Consider the following 19308-nt stretch of genomic DNA (forward strand, 5'->3'; position numbering starts at 1 on the left):
GCATATGAAAATGCAGTTGATTTCTTAGATCATGACCATATCCAGCTGCTTTGCTAAATTTGCTTATTAATTATGAGTTTGCTTTTAAAATTTTTTCGATGGACATGATCATGTCATCTGAGAATACTGAGAGTTTTCCATCTTCTTTTATAGTCTGTATGTTATTATTTTTCTGTGCTTTAGAGACCTTAGTGCAACGTTGAGTTGAACTGGTGATAGCAGACACGCTGTCCTGTTCCTGACCTAAGGAGGGAAAGCATTTTGTGTTCCAGCATTGAATGTCAGGCTTGCTGTGGATTTTGTTCGCAGGTGTTCCTGATCAAATCCCTGGTTTGCCGAGAGATTTTTCTTGAACGTATGTTGACCTTCATTAAATGTTTTTCTGCCTCTGTTGAGATGATTGTAGTTTCTCTCCTTTATTCTATTAATATGGTGTATTATATGGATTAAATTTTGAAAGTTAAGCCAATCTTCCATTCCTGGCATAAATGGCACTTGGTCAGATATATTATCTTTTTTTAATCTATTTCTAGGTTACATTACTTGTTTTGTTAAGAATCTTTGTACCTGTTATTTATAAGATTTTATTGACTTCTGATTTTTCTTTCTTATGATTCCCTTCTCAGGTTCTGGTGTCATACAGTCCTTTTAAAAAGAGGCGGGAGTTTCTTCTTTCTTGTTTCTTCTGAAGAGTTTGTGTAAGATTGACACTACTTCTTTCTTAAACGTTAGGAAGAATTCAGCATCAAAGTCCTCTGGGTTTGGAGTTTTCTTTAAGCATTATTTTTTTTCTTGATTTGTTACTTTTAGCAAATTTTTACTTTTAAGGAATTAGTTTCATCTAAATTTTCAAATTTCTTTATATGACACTGTTTAAACTTTCCTTTTGTTACTTTTCCTCATGTATTTAGCACCTAGAGCGATGGCTCCCTCTCATTTCTGATATTGACAATCTATGTTTTTCTGTTTTCCTCAATCAGTTCTGCCAGAGTTTATCAATTTTTTTTAAAATATTTTTATTTATTTGACAGACAGATCACAAGTGGGCAGAGAGGCTGGCAGAGAGAGAGAGGAGGAGGAGGCAGGCTCCCTGCTGAGCAGAGAGCCCAATGTGAGGCTCAATCCCAGGACCCTGGGATCATGACCCGAGCCGAAGGCAGAGGCTTTAACCACTGAGCCACCCAGGTGCCCCCAGAGTTTATCAATTTTATTAGTCTTTTCAAAGACGCAACTCTTAGCCTTATTGCTTTTCTCAACTGACATCTTTTTAAAATTTCATTTATTTCTACTCCTCTTCTGTATATTGCTTCTTTTCTTCTACTTTGTTTGAGTTTTGTCTTTTTCCAGCTTTTGAGACAGACTCTTAGATAGATCATGGAATCTAACCTTTTCCAAGACAGGCATTTAAAGTTACAGATTTTCCTTTAAGAACTGCTTACGTATATCCCATAATTTTTCTGATGTCATACTTTCATTATCATTCAGTTAAACTCCTGTTCGAATTTTTATTGTGATTTCTCCTTTTCTTCTGGCTTACTTAGAAATCTATTGTTTTCCAAACATTTGGTTATTTCCTAGTTATCTAGTTATTGGCTTCTATTATAATTCCACCTTGGTCAGAGAACATATTCTCTATGATTTCAGTCTTTGAGATTGTCTAGACTTGCTTTTTGTCCTGACAGATGGTCTCTTTGGAAAATGCCCATGTACACTTGTGAAGACTGTGTATTCAGCAGATAATGGATGAAATCAGTTAGATCAAGTAGGTAATGGTATATCTTTTTTCATCTTCCTATTTCCAACCTTTCTGAATTGAATATTAAAGTTTTTAATATGCGTTTTTAAACCAGTCTGATCATCTGTAACTTAAATTGTAATATTTACACCATTTAAATGTAATGCACTTAAATTACATTGTTGGGTTTAAATCAACAAACTTACTATTTAATCTTAATTTGTCCCTTCTGTCTTTATTCCTTTATTACTTCTTTTCTTGCTTTTTTGGGAGGGATGATCCAGTTTAAGATTTTTTTCTTTGATGTTTTCCTCTGCTGACTTTCCAATGACAGATTCTTTTCGAGTGGTCCTCTCAGGTCCACCTCACATTACCCTTTCTCTCCTTTCCAGCCCAGTCATGCATATGCTCACACTTGAACCCTATTTGGCTCCGTTCCACCCTCTGTACTATTACCTTAGTGTATTTTACTTCTAAATGTTTCAAGCCCCATAAGACATTATTATTATTGTTTTAAACAGTCAACATTTCTTTCTATTTATTCACATATTTACCCTTTTCAGGGCTCTTGATTCATGCCAGTAAGTGCTTCCACCTGGGACCATTTTTACCTCAAGCCAAATAAACTTCTTTAATAGTTTGGGTAGTACAGTGTCAGGTAGTGGAGAGCATGAAAAACATCTTTATTTCACCTGTATTTTTTGAAGGACATTTTTCCTGGATATAGAATTCTAGGTTGTTAAGATCCCCGCCCCACCTTCCCCCTCCGCTTTCAGTACCTTAAAGTTGTCATTCCATTGTCTTCTGGCTTTCAAAAGTTAGTCTTCAGACTTATTTTTACCCCTTTGAATGCAATATGTCTTTTTGTCTCTGGCTGCCTTAAAGATTCTTTTGTCTTCAGTTTTCAGCACTTTGACTACAAGGTACATAGATATGGTTTTCTTATATTCTTTCTTCTTGGAGTTCACTGAACTTCAGTGTTCACTGAACAACTGGATTGTTGTTCATCAGATTGGTAAAATTCTTGACAATTGGCTCTTCAGATAGTTTTCCTGCCCCATTCTGTCTTACCTGCTTCTGGGACTGTAGTTATGGGACTACTAGACCTTTGACTGTACCTCCTGTGTTTCTAAATCTCTGCTTTGATTTGTCCATTTTTCTCTCTTTGTACCTCAGTTTGGTGTTTTCTATTGACTTCCTGAATTTCTAGTTCTCAAATCTCATTTTCTGTTTTGTCCAGCCTGGTAATAAGCCTATCCAAGTGACCTTAATTTCAGATTTTCTTCTGTGGTAGATATCTGTTTGATTTTTCTTTTTTTCCCCCGAATCTCAGTTGATATTCCCTGTTTTTCATCTGTGTTGTCCATTATTTCCTCTATTTTGCCCGTCTTTTCCTCTGTCCCCTTAAGCATATTAGCCATAGTTATTTTAAAGTCCCTGTCTGGTAACTGTAATATTTGAGTCCTCTCTGGATTAACTTCTAAGACCTGTTTTTTTTTTTCCTTTGGATTTCAGGGTTTGGGTCCTGTTTTTCAGGATGCCTTATAGTTTTTGATTTGATGCGGATATTATGGATGCAAAGCGAGAGAGGCTTTGGGTGAATTATGTTAACTTCCTCTGAAGGGTGTTAAATTTTGTTCTAGCAGGTAGTTAGAGAACCAGCAGGTCTCCTCGATCCTGTCAAATCTTGATTAAATCTGATTTGTTTTAGTCTTGTCTATGCTCCTAGGATGGGGTCTCTACTCCAAGCTCACAGCTAAAAGCTCTGGGTCCACAGCTAAAAGCTCTGGGTGTTTACTAAGTTCCTTCTTCCTCATCCAGCTTGAACTCTAGCCTCTGACTCCCCACTAGTCAGTGATCAGTTGATCAGTTCTTCAGCCTCTAAGCTGATGTGTTCTCCTTGGTTTTTTGGCTTCTTACTCTGCATGAGTCAGTGGGCTTAAAATTTAACGGGAATTAGAATGAAGGTATGTTTCCTTCTCTGAGGCTTTTCTCTCTGGAACATGGTTCCTTAGATCTGAGTCACTTTGTCATCCTGAACTCTGACTTCAGCCCAACAGACCATACTGTTGCTTGGGTTCTGTTTCCCAGGACAGCAGCTGAGAAGCACCTTTAGGGAAAATCCAGGGTGAATGTGGAGGGTACATCCTGTGCTGCCTTTCTCTCAAGGCCTTTGGTTCCTCTAGTCCTGTCTGCATTGACTGTTGTCCGATGTCTTCAAAGCTGTCTAGCTTTTACAGTTGTGTTGGTGAATGAGTTAAATCAGTGCGAGCAATCTCACCATGGAGAGACCAGGGGTCTGGTTGTCATTAATTTTAGACAGGGAAATTTAGACTTGAATTGGTGAAGGAACTTTCTATGGCTGCACAGCGAGTCAGTGCCAGTGCTATGTCTAGAATGGGGCCACCCGACTCCTATCTGGATAAAAGAACAAAGAAGTTGCTGTCCACATGTTGTTTTCATTTTTGAAACACAAAGATTACATTTAAAAAATATATCTCCTGTCCATGAGTTATGTGTATATATATTTTTGGAAAATCTAGGAAAAAATAGAGGAGGAAGAAAACTAATTGCCTCTAATTTCACTGTCCAGAGGCAACCACTCCTGACGTCCTTCTAGTCTTTATTCCTTAGCATGTATTTTTAAGCAAACTTTTATATATGTATATGTTTATAGTTACAGGTATATATGGTTGTCATTTACTGAGATACAAGTTCTCTAAGTCCATGACCTCATTCAAATCTCATAATGGTCTTAGGAAGTATCTTATAATGAGCTTCCTCTTAGACGTTTGAACCCCGAGGCTCAAAGACCCAACATTACATAGCTGTAAGTGGTAGAGCTAGGATTTGAACTTGGGTCTGTTCATCTGCTTTGAACATCAGTCATTTTGTCTTTACACGATTCTGTCTCTCAGAAGGCAGTGCTTCAAAGGCTTGCTGTTGACAATTTCATAGCTTGTTCACAGGAAAATGAGACTAGAGCTAAGAGTACTCATCACCCCTTTTCAGTGGGGTAGACCAGCTTTTGTCTGTGCCTCCTCACATTTTCTACTCAACTGGAGGCTCCATGAAGGCAGGTATGTTGTGGAGTTCACTGTTGGAATCCCAGCGCCTGGTACATAGAGGGGGGCTCAGGAGATGGTTGAAGTTTTAAAAAACAGGAAAAAAAAACCCAGATCTAATATTTTAAGAATGCTTTGGGTGATGAGAAACCTCACAGTGGTTTATCATCTTATGTAACTAAAAGATGGGAGGTCGGAGATTCCAGGGTTTATTTATTTAACAGCTCAGTATCATCCAGGACCCAGACTCTGTGTCTTTCTACTAAGTCCTCCAAGATTGTTGGCTTTTGTCCTCATATTAGAACCTCATGGTCACAAAATAGCTGCTTTGGAGAATAGGCATCCAGTCCATATTCAGGACAGGTGGATGGAGAAAGGGCAAGCGCCAGTTAGCTTTCCTCTTATGTGTCTTCCTCGTATCTGAAAACACCAAAATCTTTCCCAGGAGCCCCCAGCAGACTTTCCTTAACATTCTTTGTGTTGAGAATGTTATTGTCTGTAGATGACAGGGAGGGTAGGTGACTGAAAATTTGTCAGAAGAATAGAAAAAAATAGAAGTACTCTTTTTTTTCCCCAAGATTTCATTTATTTATTTGACAGGGAGAGATCACAAGTATGCAGAGAGGCAGGCAGAGAGAGAGAGAGAGGGAACCAGACACTCCCTGCTTGAGCAGAGAGCCCAATGTGGGGCTCAATCCCAGGACCCTGAGATCATGACCTGAGCCAAAGGCAGTGGCTTAACCCACTGAGCCACCCAGGTGCCCCAAAATAGAATTACTCTTAATGGTTGTACCACCCTAGGCCAAATCCAGCCCGCCTCCAGTGTTATACAGCCCAGGTCCTAGGATATTTTTATTTTTGTTTTGTTTTTAATTTTTAAAGAGTAGAGAAAAAATGAAGAAGTCTTTGTGACAGACATCATCTGTGGTCCCCAAAAGCCTAAAACGTTCACTATCTGGCTCTTTACAGAAACAGTTTGCCAACCCTATCTTGGACGAATCAGGATTTTTCCTCTGGGGCTGTCCTTTCACTGCCCTGAATAAACCTGGGGTTTTATTAGCAAGCAGGAAAAAAAAATGCAAGATTGGCTATTGAGTGGCTAGTGAAAGGGTCTGCCATAGCATTTATCTCCGAACCAGGCCAAGAAGGTAGAAATGCCTTCCCAAGGTGATGGGAGAGAAGTTAACATTCTACCGCTGAGAAAGATTTCTTCCACTGGTCTGAGTAATGGTGGACATCAGCACCGGGAGTCCTGGTGAAAATGAAACGGAGTGGGAGAATAATCCCTTTGTTAGCCTAAATTGAAAAAAAAGTGAGGCTCAGAGAGGGAAGTTATTTGTTGCAAATCATACTCTTGGGTAGTGCTAGAGTCAGAACAGCTACCCAACGTCTTGACTCTTGTGCAGTGCTCTTCCTACTGTGCCCTTTTTAGCCAAGAGGGTTTTAATCGATCAACAAGAGCTTTAGGGAGCAGGAGGAAATGGGACATGAAACATTTTGATGGATTGTGGTTGGGAAGAAAACCCCAGATCAGGGAGGTCAGGCCTCAAGTGCCTGATGAGTGGATGGGCTGGTTATTCGCCATAACTCAGGTCTTACAAATACCCATTTCCAACCTGAACAAATTGCATTTTCTCTCGAGCAGACATTAGTGGATTTTTATGTTTCTGATGGCATATTCACCAACAAAGAGGAAGACTTTGAATGTAAAACACTATCAGGTCAGGACTGATTGGAGTATCATGTCCAGTGAGGAGAGCCCAGGGGTATGGATTGAGCAGAATTGTATGGGTAGAACAGACATTCCTGCAGAAGATTCCGTGAGCACTTGCTACGTATTAGAAAACCCAAAGTTATACAAAGAAGGCAAAGGCAGAGAGCCAATATTAAAGTATGAAATAAATTAAATTAAATATTATTCAGTATTCATTAATATATTGAATATTATAATAACATTGATACTAAATATATTCAGCATCAGGCAGTATGTGAGGCACAATCACAACCATGATTTCCTTTAATCCTCTAGGAGGGAGGTGGTCTTCTAGACAGAGGAGGAAGCAGATCCAGAGGTTGGGGGACTTAGCTCAATGTCATAGCCAGTATGTGGCAGAGCTAAGACCCAAACTTAGTGGAGTCTGGTTTTACAGCTTTCTCTCTTCCTGCCACATAAAGAGCTTCTTCTGTGGTTCTCTGCTCTCAAGGAATTTTTAATCTAGAAGGGAAGGTCAGGCCCATCCCACTGTTGAATAAAAATACAAGGCCATAGGGGATCCATTCCATTTGAATGAGGCAAGGAGTTCTACCTCTTCTCCCAGAGACCGGAGACCGGGCTCAGGAACAACCTCATTGGAAGCTTGTTAGAGATGTTCCTTAGACTCTCAGGCCTACTCCAGAGCCTCCCCCCCGCCAACCCTGCCCTGCCTCTGCCTGTGCTCTGCCTCTTTACACAACCTCCCCAGGTGATGAGAATGCACGTGGAAGTTGGGAGAGGTCACAGCCTGGATGGTGACTGGGGAAGCATCTTGGAGGAGGTGGCATTTGTTTTGGGCCTCAGAGCATCCGTGTGGTTTGTTCCTTTAACTGATGATGATCAAGGGCTGGGAGGTAGAAAGCCACGAGGAGGTTTTTGAGCTTGGAGAATTGGCTTGAGCAGAGAGGTTGAAAGACCGTGGGAAAATGGGCTGGAGAGGTGAGTTTGGGCTATTCTGTCTCACCTGCCTCCCTGGGCACACAGCCCTACTGCCGTCACCCTCCCTGGCCCCTTACCAACTCATCAGGGCAGTTACCGATGGTCTGCTCTTGATGCAGGATTTTTACAGCACAAGGGAGGGGAAAGTTGGCATTCAGTGGCATGATGGCCTACGACCAGGGTCATAGTAGGTCACAGCTTCTTGTGACTCATCATTATCCTATTAAAATCTCCTCACATTTCAGGCTGTGTCATAACTCTGTCACCCCCCTCCACTCACTCAGCATGTCAGGTTATTATCCAGTGTGAGATCTTATAACTTCCTAAGATGGGTTCCGGAGAAGAGGAAATGTAGCGAAACATTGTCGTATTCCCACCGAGTTGTGGACAAAAGCCTCCTACCAAAAGCAGAAAGGCATTCTGATAACTTCTAGGGCAAAGGCACAGACTTAGAGCGGGAAGTTCTTGGCGGGGGGTGGGGGGGTGCATCCACAGGGAGGCCTCCCATGATGGCTTCTAACAATCTGATTGCCCTCATGGGGCGTCTGCTACAGTTTTATTCCTGAGTGGGAAGCCAAGGGCAAGACTGCTGGCTGGCTGAGGAGGCCACAGTTTAAGACAACCCACCAGACCCCTCCCCTTCCTCAGCCATCCATTCTGCCACCACAGGCTGCCCTAGCTGTCCCCCCGCAAGTGTCCATCTGTCCTCTCCTCTTGCAGAGAAGGGGCTAGTCTGTCATCTGTGACTGGGCCCCTCAGGTCCCTCCATGGGCCATAACCACCTGAGGGGAAGGGAACATGCCTCACTGAGTCACTTACTAGAATACGGCCTGGAACATAGCAGGTGCACAGTGTTGGTTAGGAAAATGGATATTAGGAAAGCAAAATGCTGTAGAGTCATGGCAGGTTATGAGTCTTTGTTATTTGCTTACAGTTTAGGGCATCCCAGGACCACTTAACCATATGACCAGATTCTTCCTGTAGGTGCTCCCTGCCCAGTAGAGGAGTTTTTCATTTGTCCACACTTAGACTATTTCATATGCTCAAAACCCAAAATGCCTTAAAGATACTCAGTGAGAAGTCTTGGTCCCACCCCTGTCTTCCCACCTCAACTCCCTAGGGGTGCATGCTTTTATTTGTGTTTTTGTGTTTTCTTCCACTATTTCTGGTGCTTTTGGGGGGTGCATTCTGTTAGTATTTTAATTCTTTATGCAAATAAAAATTCAAACATATGTTCTTATTTGTCACCTTTTTAAAAAAGATTTTATTTTTAAGTAATCTCTACACCCAACCCAGGGCTCGAACTCACAGTCCCCAAGACCAAGAGTCGCATGCTCCAGTGACTGAGCCAGCCAGGTACTCCCTTTATTGCCACTTTCTAACACAGAAAAGGGCACAGCCTATAGACCTTTTGCTGTGACTTGCTTTTTTCACTTAATAATAACACCCGGAGTGTTCCTTATCAGTAAGAGCAGAGAGCATCTTCATTCTTTTCTTGTTTTTAATCTTCTTTCCACAGCCGTGTAGCATTCTGCTGTGAGGGTGTATCCTAATTTAGTTCACCAGATGAGCACTGGGCTGTTTCTGAACTTTGACCGTGTCAGACAAGTTGCAAAGAAAAACCTTGCGTGTGGTCATTTCCCACGTTGCCATAGGATCTGTTCCCAGACACGGGATGGCTGGATAAAGAGTATGTGGGATTTCAGGAAATTCTGCCAGATGACCTCCTTGTGGCGGCCGGGGGGGGGGGGCACCATTTCACACCCTCCCCACCCCTGCGAGGCGGGAGGGCACCTGTTCCCCGTAGCCTCCACAGAGTTGTGTGGTCGAGTTTGGATTGTTGCCAGCCAGATTGAGAAATGGTATTTTAGTCCAGTTCTCATTTTCACTAATCGAGATTAATCATCTCTTCACATTTCAAGAACATTTGTCTTTTTCTCCAACCGTGTGTCAGGTGCTTTGCCTACATTTTTCTCTGGGTTCTTAGCCTTTTTCCTTCTGGTTTTCCTGGAGCTCTCTCTGCAGTGAGGAGATGAAATCGTCTGCGGTATGACTGCGATTTTCCCAGGCATGTTGTTATCTTTCTACTTAAGGTGTAGGTGCCCCCCACCCCCCGCCCAAACATAGAAGCTTTGGATTTCTTATGTAGGAAAGTTTATCAGTATTTTCTTTTATGGCTTTCAGGTTTAATATCAAAATTAGAAAGGTCTTTTCTTATTCCAGTGTTCTGAAGGAATTCACCCAGAGGAGGTAAAAGGAGGCAGGTGTGGGGCCCCCTCAGAGCAATGCTGCCAACATCACAGTTGTGTTTGGGACTGAGCCTTGTTCCCACGGGGGGAAGGGTATGCTGCCCGGGGCTGGTGCCCACTGCCAAAGGCTTGGTCCAGGCACCCCGCTCATCAGCTTTGCAGTGGCTGGGAAGGGGTTGGATAAGGGGAAATGAAATGTTTGGCAGGCCAGGTGCAGCCAGGTTAGTATAATGAAAGGAAATAGAATTAGAACTTTGAAGTGAAACTCGAGACTCGCATAAACTTGAACCTTTCCTGGGATTTGAAGAGAAGTAATTAATTTACAAACTTTCTCCTTCAATATTAAACTCTACCACACTGGCTCTGGGCAGGAAATATTCTAGAAGACATTCCCAAATATTGTGAATTCCATCAGCAGATATCAAGCAGATGATATGTTCCCTAAAATATTTAGTACAGTACTAGAGTTTGGAAGAGAGACAGGCTCATGATGGCTGGGTTCGGGAAGTTTCAATGTCAGCTAGACTGGGTCCTCTCCTGGCCCCACCACTAGCTGTGTGACCTCAGACCAATTGCTTCCCACTTATCTGAGACTCCGTTTCTTTCTCCCTTAAAAGGGGATGCTATTAATAAACAGACCTAAAATTGATTAAGCACCAAGTATCCGTCAAGCACCGTATTTGACGTTTTATGTCTGTTAAGCTGTTCACTGTCTTGGATAGCAGTAAAAATTAAATACAGTGAAGTAAAGAGTGCCTGGCCCCTTATACATTTTCAGTAAAGTTTCTCTGGTGGTAGTATATTTGTATGTTTATGAAATCAGATGGATAGGCTGAATTTAACTGTGGTATTATCTTAGCGGTTCATTCATTCATTCATTCATTCATCCCACAAAGGCTTCTTGAACCCCAACCCTGTGTGGGTGCTGGAACCATAGTGGTGAGGCGGTCTGTGCCCTAAAGAACTTACAGACAAGTGAGGCAGACACACTGGGGGCAAGCAGTGACCACACCCCGTGAGGACTTTTCTAGGGACCAGCCAGGGTGCTGGAGGAGCACTGGGGAGGAGCAAACAGCCTTGTCCCAGAGGCTGGGCTTGCCAAATGCCATCCCGTGGACAGGATGGGGAGCCAGGTGCCTGGCCCCTCCAGAAGACTGACAACTATTATAGGAATAGGGAATACTTAGGGTAGCTTGTATCTTGTACCAGGAGTGGTTAATTAATCCCTACAATACGTGCCTGGTGCTATTATTATCCATGTTTCTCAAACAAGAAACTAAGGCAACAAAAGGCTGTTGGAGGTCACACAGCTGGCGAGTGGTAGAGCCAGGGCTGGAGCCTGGAAATTTGGCCTCAGAGTTTCTACCGGAAGGTGGATCCAGAAGGGGAAGCAGAGGAGCTCACCACCGGGAAGTGGACTGCGGTTCCCTGGAGTGTGTTTGGAGACAGGACTGCACAGGGGCAGCGGGACGGAGCGGGTGAGCGGCGTCTTGCCGGGAGGCGCGTAAGCAGGCAGCTGCTCTCCGACTTGGGTAGGACGAGCAGGGTGGGCTTCACAGATGGACGGCCCCACCTGGGCCGTGAGCACCTCCAGGAATCTGGCTGGCCTGAAATTATGGCGTGAATCTCATTTGGCTTGAGGTATTTTTGTCTGTTAAAAAGGAAAAAGCATTAGGCAGAACCAGTTCCTGAAGTTTCTATGAGCTATGGCTCTTTTCTTCTACCTAAAATGTGCTCCGCTGTCCTCATCAGTCCGATGGCTCCTCCTTCAGCTCCCAAGTCTCAACTCACAGCCCACATCTGGTCCTGCTCTAACATCCCGGACTCTCCCGTCCAGTTTATTTGCTGATAATTTGACTCTGAGCTTGAGAGAGCAGAGACCCTGTCTGTTTGTCCTCGCCCTTTCGCCCCTGGCACAGGGCTGGACTGTAGCAGATAATCAATATTTGATGCACGAATGAGCAACCAGCACTTTTGGTGAATTGGGATTGGTAGTCCCCAGATAGGAGGCATCTGACTGTGACACACACCCCCTTCTGGAAGAAAGAAGCTGGGCATTCAGACCCTGAGCACCAGGTCACTAGTGGTCTAGAAAGGGGCCTGCAGAGGTGGAAGGCGCCTGTTTGATGACTGAGATGGAGAGGCCACACTGGCACCAGGGTAGACCAGTCCTTGGTTGGTACCATCAGTAGCCGCCATATGCCGAGCGTGTGGGGAGACCCAGCCTTCCCTCACTGGCTGCACTGCCCTCTGCAAGGGAGAGACTCCCCAAAGCTTGGTTTCCTTATTTATAAGGTCGGATGTAAATAGCACGGAGGAAAACAGTGGGATGGCGTATGAAAAATGATGCCTATCCCTGGCTTGAGTACTTGGCCAATAAATGCTATTGTGATTGTGACGATATTCTTTTTTTCATGTGTCTGGTTGTTCGCATACTCTATTTAATTTTCAAGCTGTCCTTGGGATCTAAGCTCTGATTCTCATGTTTTAGGGAAAGGACCCTCAGGCTTTGTGATGAGTTAAGGAACTAACTGCTCAGGGTTCCACCCAGAGTTAGGGGCAAGGCTGGGATTCAAACCCAGGTCTGCCTTGCCCCCAAAGCCAATTCTCTTTCTATTCACTGGTATCCGAAGTGGGCCATCACAAAGTTTAATTGGGGGGAAGCATCCAACACAATAGAGACAGGTCTCACTTGCATGGGAGGTGCTGGACAAAATCCCAAAATGAGGGGCTCTTCTGGCTACGGCCAAGTGGAACCCTTGCATGCTGCCTTGGGCTCCGGGTTTTGTCCTCCCAGCCTTTCTCATGCTGCCTCCTCTCCTGGTACGCCCCTCCCTCAGAGTCTGCTTCTCAAAGTCTAACTTGTCCTTGTAAAGGCAAAGGATGCAGCCACAAGCCAGGGTGCACTGTGTGGCCCTCCCTTGTTTTAAGTTAGGGTTGTGTGAGTGTCTTTGGGTGTGAAAGAGAACATTGAATACAGACTGGAGGTAAATAAGATAAAAAACAATAGTTCCCTGGGTCGAGAGGGGCTTAGATTTACAGAGATTTTTCTCTCTATTTTCCAAAGTTAAAAAATGAACATGGATGACTTTTGGGAACAGGAAACAGTTATTTTAAAAACCCAGACTGTGTCTTCAAGGCACAGCTCAAATGCCCCCTCCTGTGTGGAGCCATGATGTGGCCTGGCGTGTGTTCACCTGGCAGGGTCTCTGTCCCTGCCTGTCTTTGCCCCCATGCGTATCTCCGAGCAGAATGGCTCCAGGTATCCTGGCCCCCAGGGCAGCTGAAGGCAGTCTTGGGAGGTTTGGGAGCTCTTAGTCTCTGTTAAGTTCATGTCATCATTCCCCCAACAGCCTTTTAAGGTAGGCGTGATGATCATCCTCAGTTTAAGAAATGGTCTGGAAGCTGAAACAGACTCATTAGAATGTCCGAAAAGTCCCTTTCCAGATCCCGTCCCCATACCCCACAGAGACCCAAGCTGTGGTCATCATGATCTCATGGGTCCCCGTGTCTTGATCTGTCCCTCGCCTTCTCTACCTTCTTTCCCCTGACTTGGTCCCACCTTCCTTGCCATCTGGTTCCCATCTCTGACACACTCCAAGACTTACAGCTCACTTACCACTGCCTCCAGGAAGCCTTCTGTGAAGCCTCTGCTTTCTCAGGCTCCCGCTTGCCTACCTGTGTCACAGCATTTATCACTTCTTACTGAACTTGGCCTTTCTCTCCACTGTTTGTCTTTCTCTTTCTCCAGCCAGACTGAAGGACAGGAGTCTAATTTCTTTATCCCCAGTGTTTAGCTGGCATAAATTAGGTATTCAGTGAATATTTGTTGAATTAATTAATATAGTCATTTCAATGGCCCTGTAAAGTGACCATTTACAAATGAAGAAAAATGAGGGGTTTGCTCAGTCACGGCCAGTGAGTTTTGGCACTGATTCTAGAACATAGATCTTTTGATATCTAGTCCAGCTTGGCTGAATGCTGAAATTTAAAGAAGCAGAGGAGAAAAATTCTGCCAGTTCTAGGCGGAATGGAAACTGGTCCAATCATGGTCCAACATAAGCTGAGAGGTTGTTTATACGCTTTTCCTTGTCTGAGGAAAAAACTCAATTGATTGTGTTTTTTTAACACTGCCTTTTATTTCTTTTCAATTATTTGCTTAGTATAATTTCTAGGAGTTGGAATGTGAGGTCAGGTGACTGGACATTTTAGATGGCTCTCAATATTGGTAAGCAGTTGGTAAATTGGTAAGCAATTGCCAAATTGATTACCAAAAACTTTGTACCAGTTAACACTACCTTCAGAAGTATGTGAGTGTCAGTTTCACCACTTACACACCAGCACTGGGAATTATCATTACTTAACGTTTTCGTTACTCTCAGAGATGTAAAGTCGTGCCTCATTATTATTTTCTTTTTTATTTCTCTGTGAACAGCTGAGGTTGAGTATTGTTTTCTGCGTCTATCTATATTCTTGTGAGACTCACATGTTCGTGCTCCTTATTGTGCTACTTATTTTCTGAAGATAGTTGAAGGCATTTGTGGAAGACAGACCTGGCTATTTAGTGGAACAGGCACTGTTAGGAGGAAACACAAAGATGAGTATGTGAGTGTTTGTATCCGTTACGTGGCTTTTTGGTGGCAGGGAAGAGAATATCCAATGAAAAGAGGTTTTATGAACTAAGAAAATTTTATTACCTCACAAAACAGGGAGGCAGTTGCGTTGGGGGTTGGCTAATCAGGCACAACATGACTCTCGGATCCCCCAGTCCCTCCCTCTGCCACCTCAGCGTGGACTTCATGCTGAGGCTGCTCTCTTCCCAGCTGAAAGCTCACTGCTCTGTGTCTGCTCTGCCATGTTCAAGAACAGGATAGACCAGACTCTCTCACCTGCTAGTCTGTTTGCTTTTGCACAAAACAGAAGATACTGTTTTTTTGTTTTTTGGTTTTTTTGCCACAGTTTTGGAGGCCAGAAGTTCAAAATTAAGGCCTCCAATTCCTTTTTAATAGGGAAAAATATCTTTCCCAGAAGCTTCCAGAGAGCTTTTCCGTAAGTCTGTTAGGCCAGCACCATGTCACCTGCCACACCTACCCCATCAGTGGCTCAATGGGTAGATTTAAATTCATCAACATTCAGCTGTCTGGGATCCAAAGGGGAATCACCCGCCCTTGACACATGGTTCCCTCTACACTGCGGTTCTGTGAATAAGCAAGAAGCTGAGTATGAACAATGGTTGAATAAACAGCAATAGTATCTGTTACAGATACTAATTAATCAGAATTATACCAATCTTTTTGTTTTTTAATTTTTAATTTTTTGATTATTTTTATTAACATATAATGTATTATTTGCCCCAGGGTTACAGGTCTGTGAATCATCAGGCTTATACATTTCACAGAACTCACCGTAGCGCATACCCTCCCCAGTGTCCATCCCCCAGCCACCCTCTCCCTCCCCCCTCCCCCCAGCAACCCTCCATTTGTTTCGTGAGATTAAGAGTCTTTTATGGTTTGTCTCCCTCCTGATTCCATCTTATTTCATTCCCCCCCCTCCTTGACCCCCCACCCTGCCTCTCAAATTCCTCATATCAGAGAGATCATATGATAATTATCTTTCTCTGATTGACTTATTTCCCTCAGCATAATACCCTCTAGCTCCATCCACATCGTTGCAAATGGCAAGATTTCATTTCTCTTGATGGCTGCATAGTATTCCATTGTCAGATTTATACCAATCTTGATCAATTTTCATCAAGAAAATATTTTCTGAACTCTATTAGGCTAATTCATTTAAAAAATTCTTTTCGCTAAGCATACTTCACTTTCTTCCACTTTCATTTTGTTTCATTGAAATCTTTTCTCTGGATACAGATCCTTTTCCATATAAAATTTATGCCAGAGATTTATTTCATTGACCGTTTTACATGTTCTTTATAAATTTGGTTGACTGTAGTTGTAGGCTTTGACATCACTAATTTTCTCTTGAGATTATAATCCATACTGGTCGTCTTGGGACAAATTTTGTGGACCAAGAAATTTTATGTTGACTATTTCTATTAATAGGCTTTATTAGGAATTGGATGATGGTCATTATACGTATTTCTCAGCTAATCCACGATGAAATTATGAGAGTTCTTTTTAGACGCAAAGTTGGATCTGTTATTCAGGTCTGGCCCGATGCCTGTTTTCATAGGGCTGTAAGCCAAGAATGGCTTTTATAGATGAATATTTGTAATCTGTTCAATGGTAGAGAATACGAACTTTAAACCCCAGTTTAGAAAAATGTTAACCTTCTCCCCCAAAGCAATTTCATTTATTCTTATTAGTAGACATATTACAAAAACTATACTCAATTGCTATTATTTTATTTTGAATTTTATCAATAAAAGCTTTGTGGAAATTTGTTTACCCTTGTTATATAAATATGACATGGTAGTTTTGATTTTGCCTTTTGGCCCCCAAACCCTAACATATTTAGTATCTGGCCCTTTACAGAGAAGTGGGCTAGCGCAGCCCTCTGACCTTGCTATCCTGAGTCTCCTGGACACTGACTCCCTCTCCCTTACCCCATACTTCTCCGTGGGGTTAGCAGGAGCAAATGGTGAGTTCTTAGGGTCCGAATCATAGAGTCAGACATCCAGCTACAGTTGGAAAAATAGTAAATTGGGTGAACACAGTCATATTGCTCAGAAATAGAGACAGCTCTTCAACTCTGATGAATTTCATCAAATTAAAAATGCCAAGTGCTCTAAGAGTTTTCTGTATAAGTCAGTTTCCCTTTTTCCTTATTCAGGAAGATATCTAACATGTGGGAAGAGCCCAACTGTCACTGCTTTCAAAGCATCAGCTTTTGAGTTTTCTTCAAATGCTTGGGAGCCTTGGGCTGCTTGGGAGAGTACTTTTCCTACTGAAGGTCACTCCTTTTTCTTTCCTTTAACAGATGAGGAAAAAGAAAACAATAGAGCATCCAAGCCCCACTCCACTCCTGCTACTCTGCAATGGTAAGTTCATTTTCAGCAAGTTTTCTCTTGATGGGGCCCTCACGCAACTGTCACTTCCTACCAGCGGAGCAGGGTGTCACTGGGAGGTCTGACATTGTCCTGAGAACTTGACATCCAGTAGCTCACATGCAATCAGCTTGATTTGCAGCTCTGTGTAAAATACTCAACTTAGATCCTGCCTGGAGATTTGGATTTCCATATTTGTTTTATTTGGTGGGTAGGTTTTGTTTCCCGTCATCAAGATCCTGGCAAGGGCTGGATCCCACAAGGGTGTTGCTCACTGACTTTCTGGAATGCGTTGTTACAATTAACAACATTGCAGCAAATTACAGAAACATAGGTCTGTTCACCCCTACCAAAGAGTCCTTCATGGGTTCATATTTAATTGCAACTATACTATAATTATTTTAACATTAATAACACAAACAAGCATTACCTACTTCAGTGGCTTTCCTTTCGGTATCTGGAATTCCTGGACTTGGTGCAACACCTAATGGATGTTGTTTGAGTGGCTGCTCTCATGTTTGAGGTTTACAGATAAAATTCTCCTGTAAGAGGCTCACTTAGAAATCGTGTTGTAGCTTTTCCCCCAAACATCGTTTCAGTTAAGGCTGTTAATTCCACTGGCAGCCCAGCCCAGCAGACCTGAGGAGATTAAGGAAGGAAGGAGAGGGAAGAAGGACTGGGGAAGGGAAGGCACAAAGACCAATTACGTGCCAGACTCCATGCCAGAAGCTTTCCATATGTGCCTCATGCCTGGTCTCATTCTCACGGTTCTCTGAAGTTGATATTGTTATGCCCATTTCACAGATGAGGAAAATAAAGCTTAGACAAGTAAGTCATTTGCCTGAATCTACACAGAGCCGTGAAGGCGCACAGGCAAGAACCTGGCTGGGTCTCTTTAACTGCAAATCCCCTGCTTTGGAAGAAAGGAAGAGAAGACTCGGGAAGGATAGAGAGGAGAGAACAAATGAGAAGAGGAAGCAGGTGGGCTTTAATGAGCAAATCGCATTAGATTCTCTCGACTAATCCACGCACAGGTGGGAGGAAGACAGCATGGGGGAAAGTGTTCAGGAGCGTAACTCAATCTTCTCTAAGAGGGTCTCAACATTCGGCTCGCTTGGCTACAAGGAGAGTGGGTTGTTTGCAGGAGCTTGATTTCCAGACTTTGGCTTGTTTCCATCGTTTTGTCCCTATATTCTTTTTCTTGTTGCATTTGCTGCTTTTGGCTTTCTTTAAAATTCTACTCTATTCCCTGGTCAGACCTCTGCCTGCACCCTTCCCCCTAAATTATGGTCACACAAATTCCCATAATGCCAGGACATCTAACGAGGCATCCATACAAAGGACTTAGGGCACGGGAGTGTCTAGAAATGCAAGGACTCAGCAGACACTCTGACTTAAATAACCTGAACATGGCACCTGTTTCAGAATAAAAGATGTGAATGAGAGCAGAAGAAAATCACCTTGTTCATGCCTATTTCTCTATGATTCTCGACATCTGCCTGGCAATCGTGAGGTGGTAGCACCACCTCTTACGTCCGACTGCCAGAATGAACGTCCAGCTGTGCCTCTCCTCAGCTGGGGAAACTTGGACAGGGTCCTTAACCTCCCTGTGCCTCAGTCTGCTCACTGGGGAGAGCAGTGGTGTCTAACTCCTAGGGAGAGTCATGAAGAGGGAACGAGTTCATGGAGACGAAGTGCTTGAAGCATCTGACGTCTGACGTAGATCCGGCTGCTCGGCGTATCCTCCCTTCTGAGTCGCCCGGGCATCCGGGGTCAGGGCTCCTCTCCTTCTTGCTGTAGGCACCATCGGTTCACTCCCTAATATCTGTTTCTACGTAAAGGGTCACATAGATGATTCCAGAAGAAATGACATCTTCCAATTCACAAAGTCAGGCAGGAGATTTTTTTAAAAAATAACTTTTAATTTCAAGGCCAAATCAGATTTGAGAATTTGGCAATTTTTGTTTTATTATTATCAAAAGACTTCAAGTTGTTTGAAGAACATCAAATTGCTCTCCAGTTCTCTTTCTATGTAGAAGACAGAATTTTAGTCACTAATTCCGGAAATGTTGGTCAAGCACCTTCTATTTGCCACACCCTGTTTCTAGGCTCTGATAATGTACCAGTGAATCAGACAGCCCAGGAATAGGGACCCAGGGGAGGTGAATTTATAATGATATAGAAGTATCCTATTAATGATAAAGAAACAAGGAATACATTAGATGCTGACAGGTGCTGTGCAAAGAATTTGAATCGGCTGACAGGGTAGTGTCTCAGAGGGTATTTTAGGTGGAGTGGTGAGGGAAAGCTTCCCAGAGGAGGTGACATTTAAGGTGGACACTTGTATGACAAGAAGTCCTCACTGACAACATGACAATGTGAGAATCAGGGTTGGGGAACATTCTAGGCAGAGGGAACAGCTTCTAAAAAATCTGTACTATTGTAGGTTGGGCTTTCCCAGAGGCAGCCTGAGCAGAGACCTGCATACCGGTGTTTTATTCAGGTGTGCCCCCAGTATCGACACGTGGGGGTGTGAGGGACTCTAGGGTAGGCAGGGCCGG

At 43.3% G+C, this 19308-nt stretch overlaps 1 protein-coding gene across 5 annotated transcripts in view; it reads left to right on the forward strand.

Annotated features, from left to right (window-relative positions):
• Nucleotides 1-19308, forward strand: part of RFX4 (regulatory factor X4) — a 160928-nt gene that overhangs the window by 30903 nt on the left and 110717 nt on the right. For all 5 annotated transcript variants that reach the window (XM_032836706.1, XM_032836707.1, XM_032836709.1 and 2 more), the window contains one exon: nucleotides 16681-16741. In XM_032836706.1, the coding sequence (XP_032692597.1) occupies nucleotides 16681-16741 (61 nt within the window). The remainder of the gene's footprint in view (nucleotides 1-16680; nucleotides 16742-19308) is intronic.

This window comes from Lontra canadensis, unplaced genomic scaffold (assembly GCF_010015895.1).
Source record: "Lontra canadensis isolate GAN:19392208 unplaced genomic scaffold, GSC_riverotter_1.0 scaffold93, whole genome shotgun sequence".
NCBI classification, from domain to species: Eukaryota; Metazoa; Chordata; class Mammalia; order Carnivora; family Mustelidae; genus Lontra; species Lontra canadensis.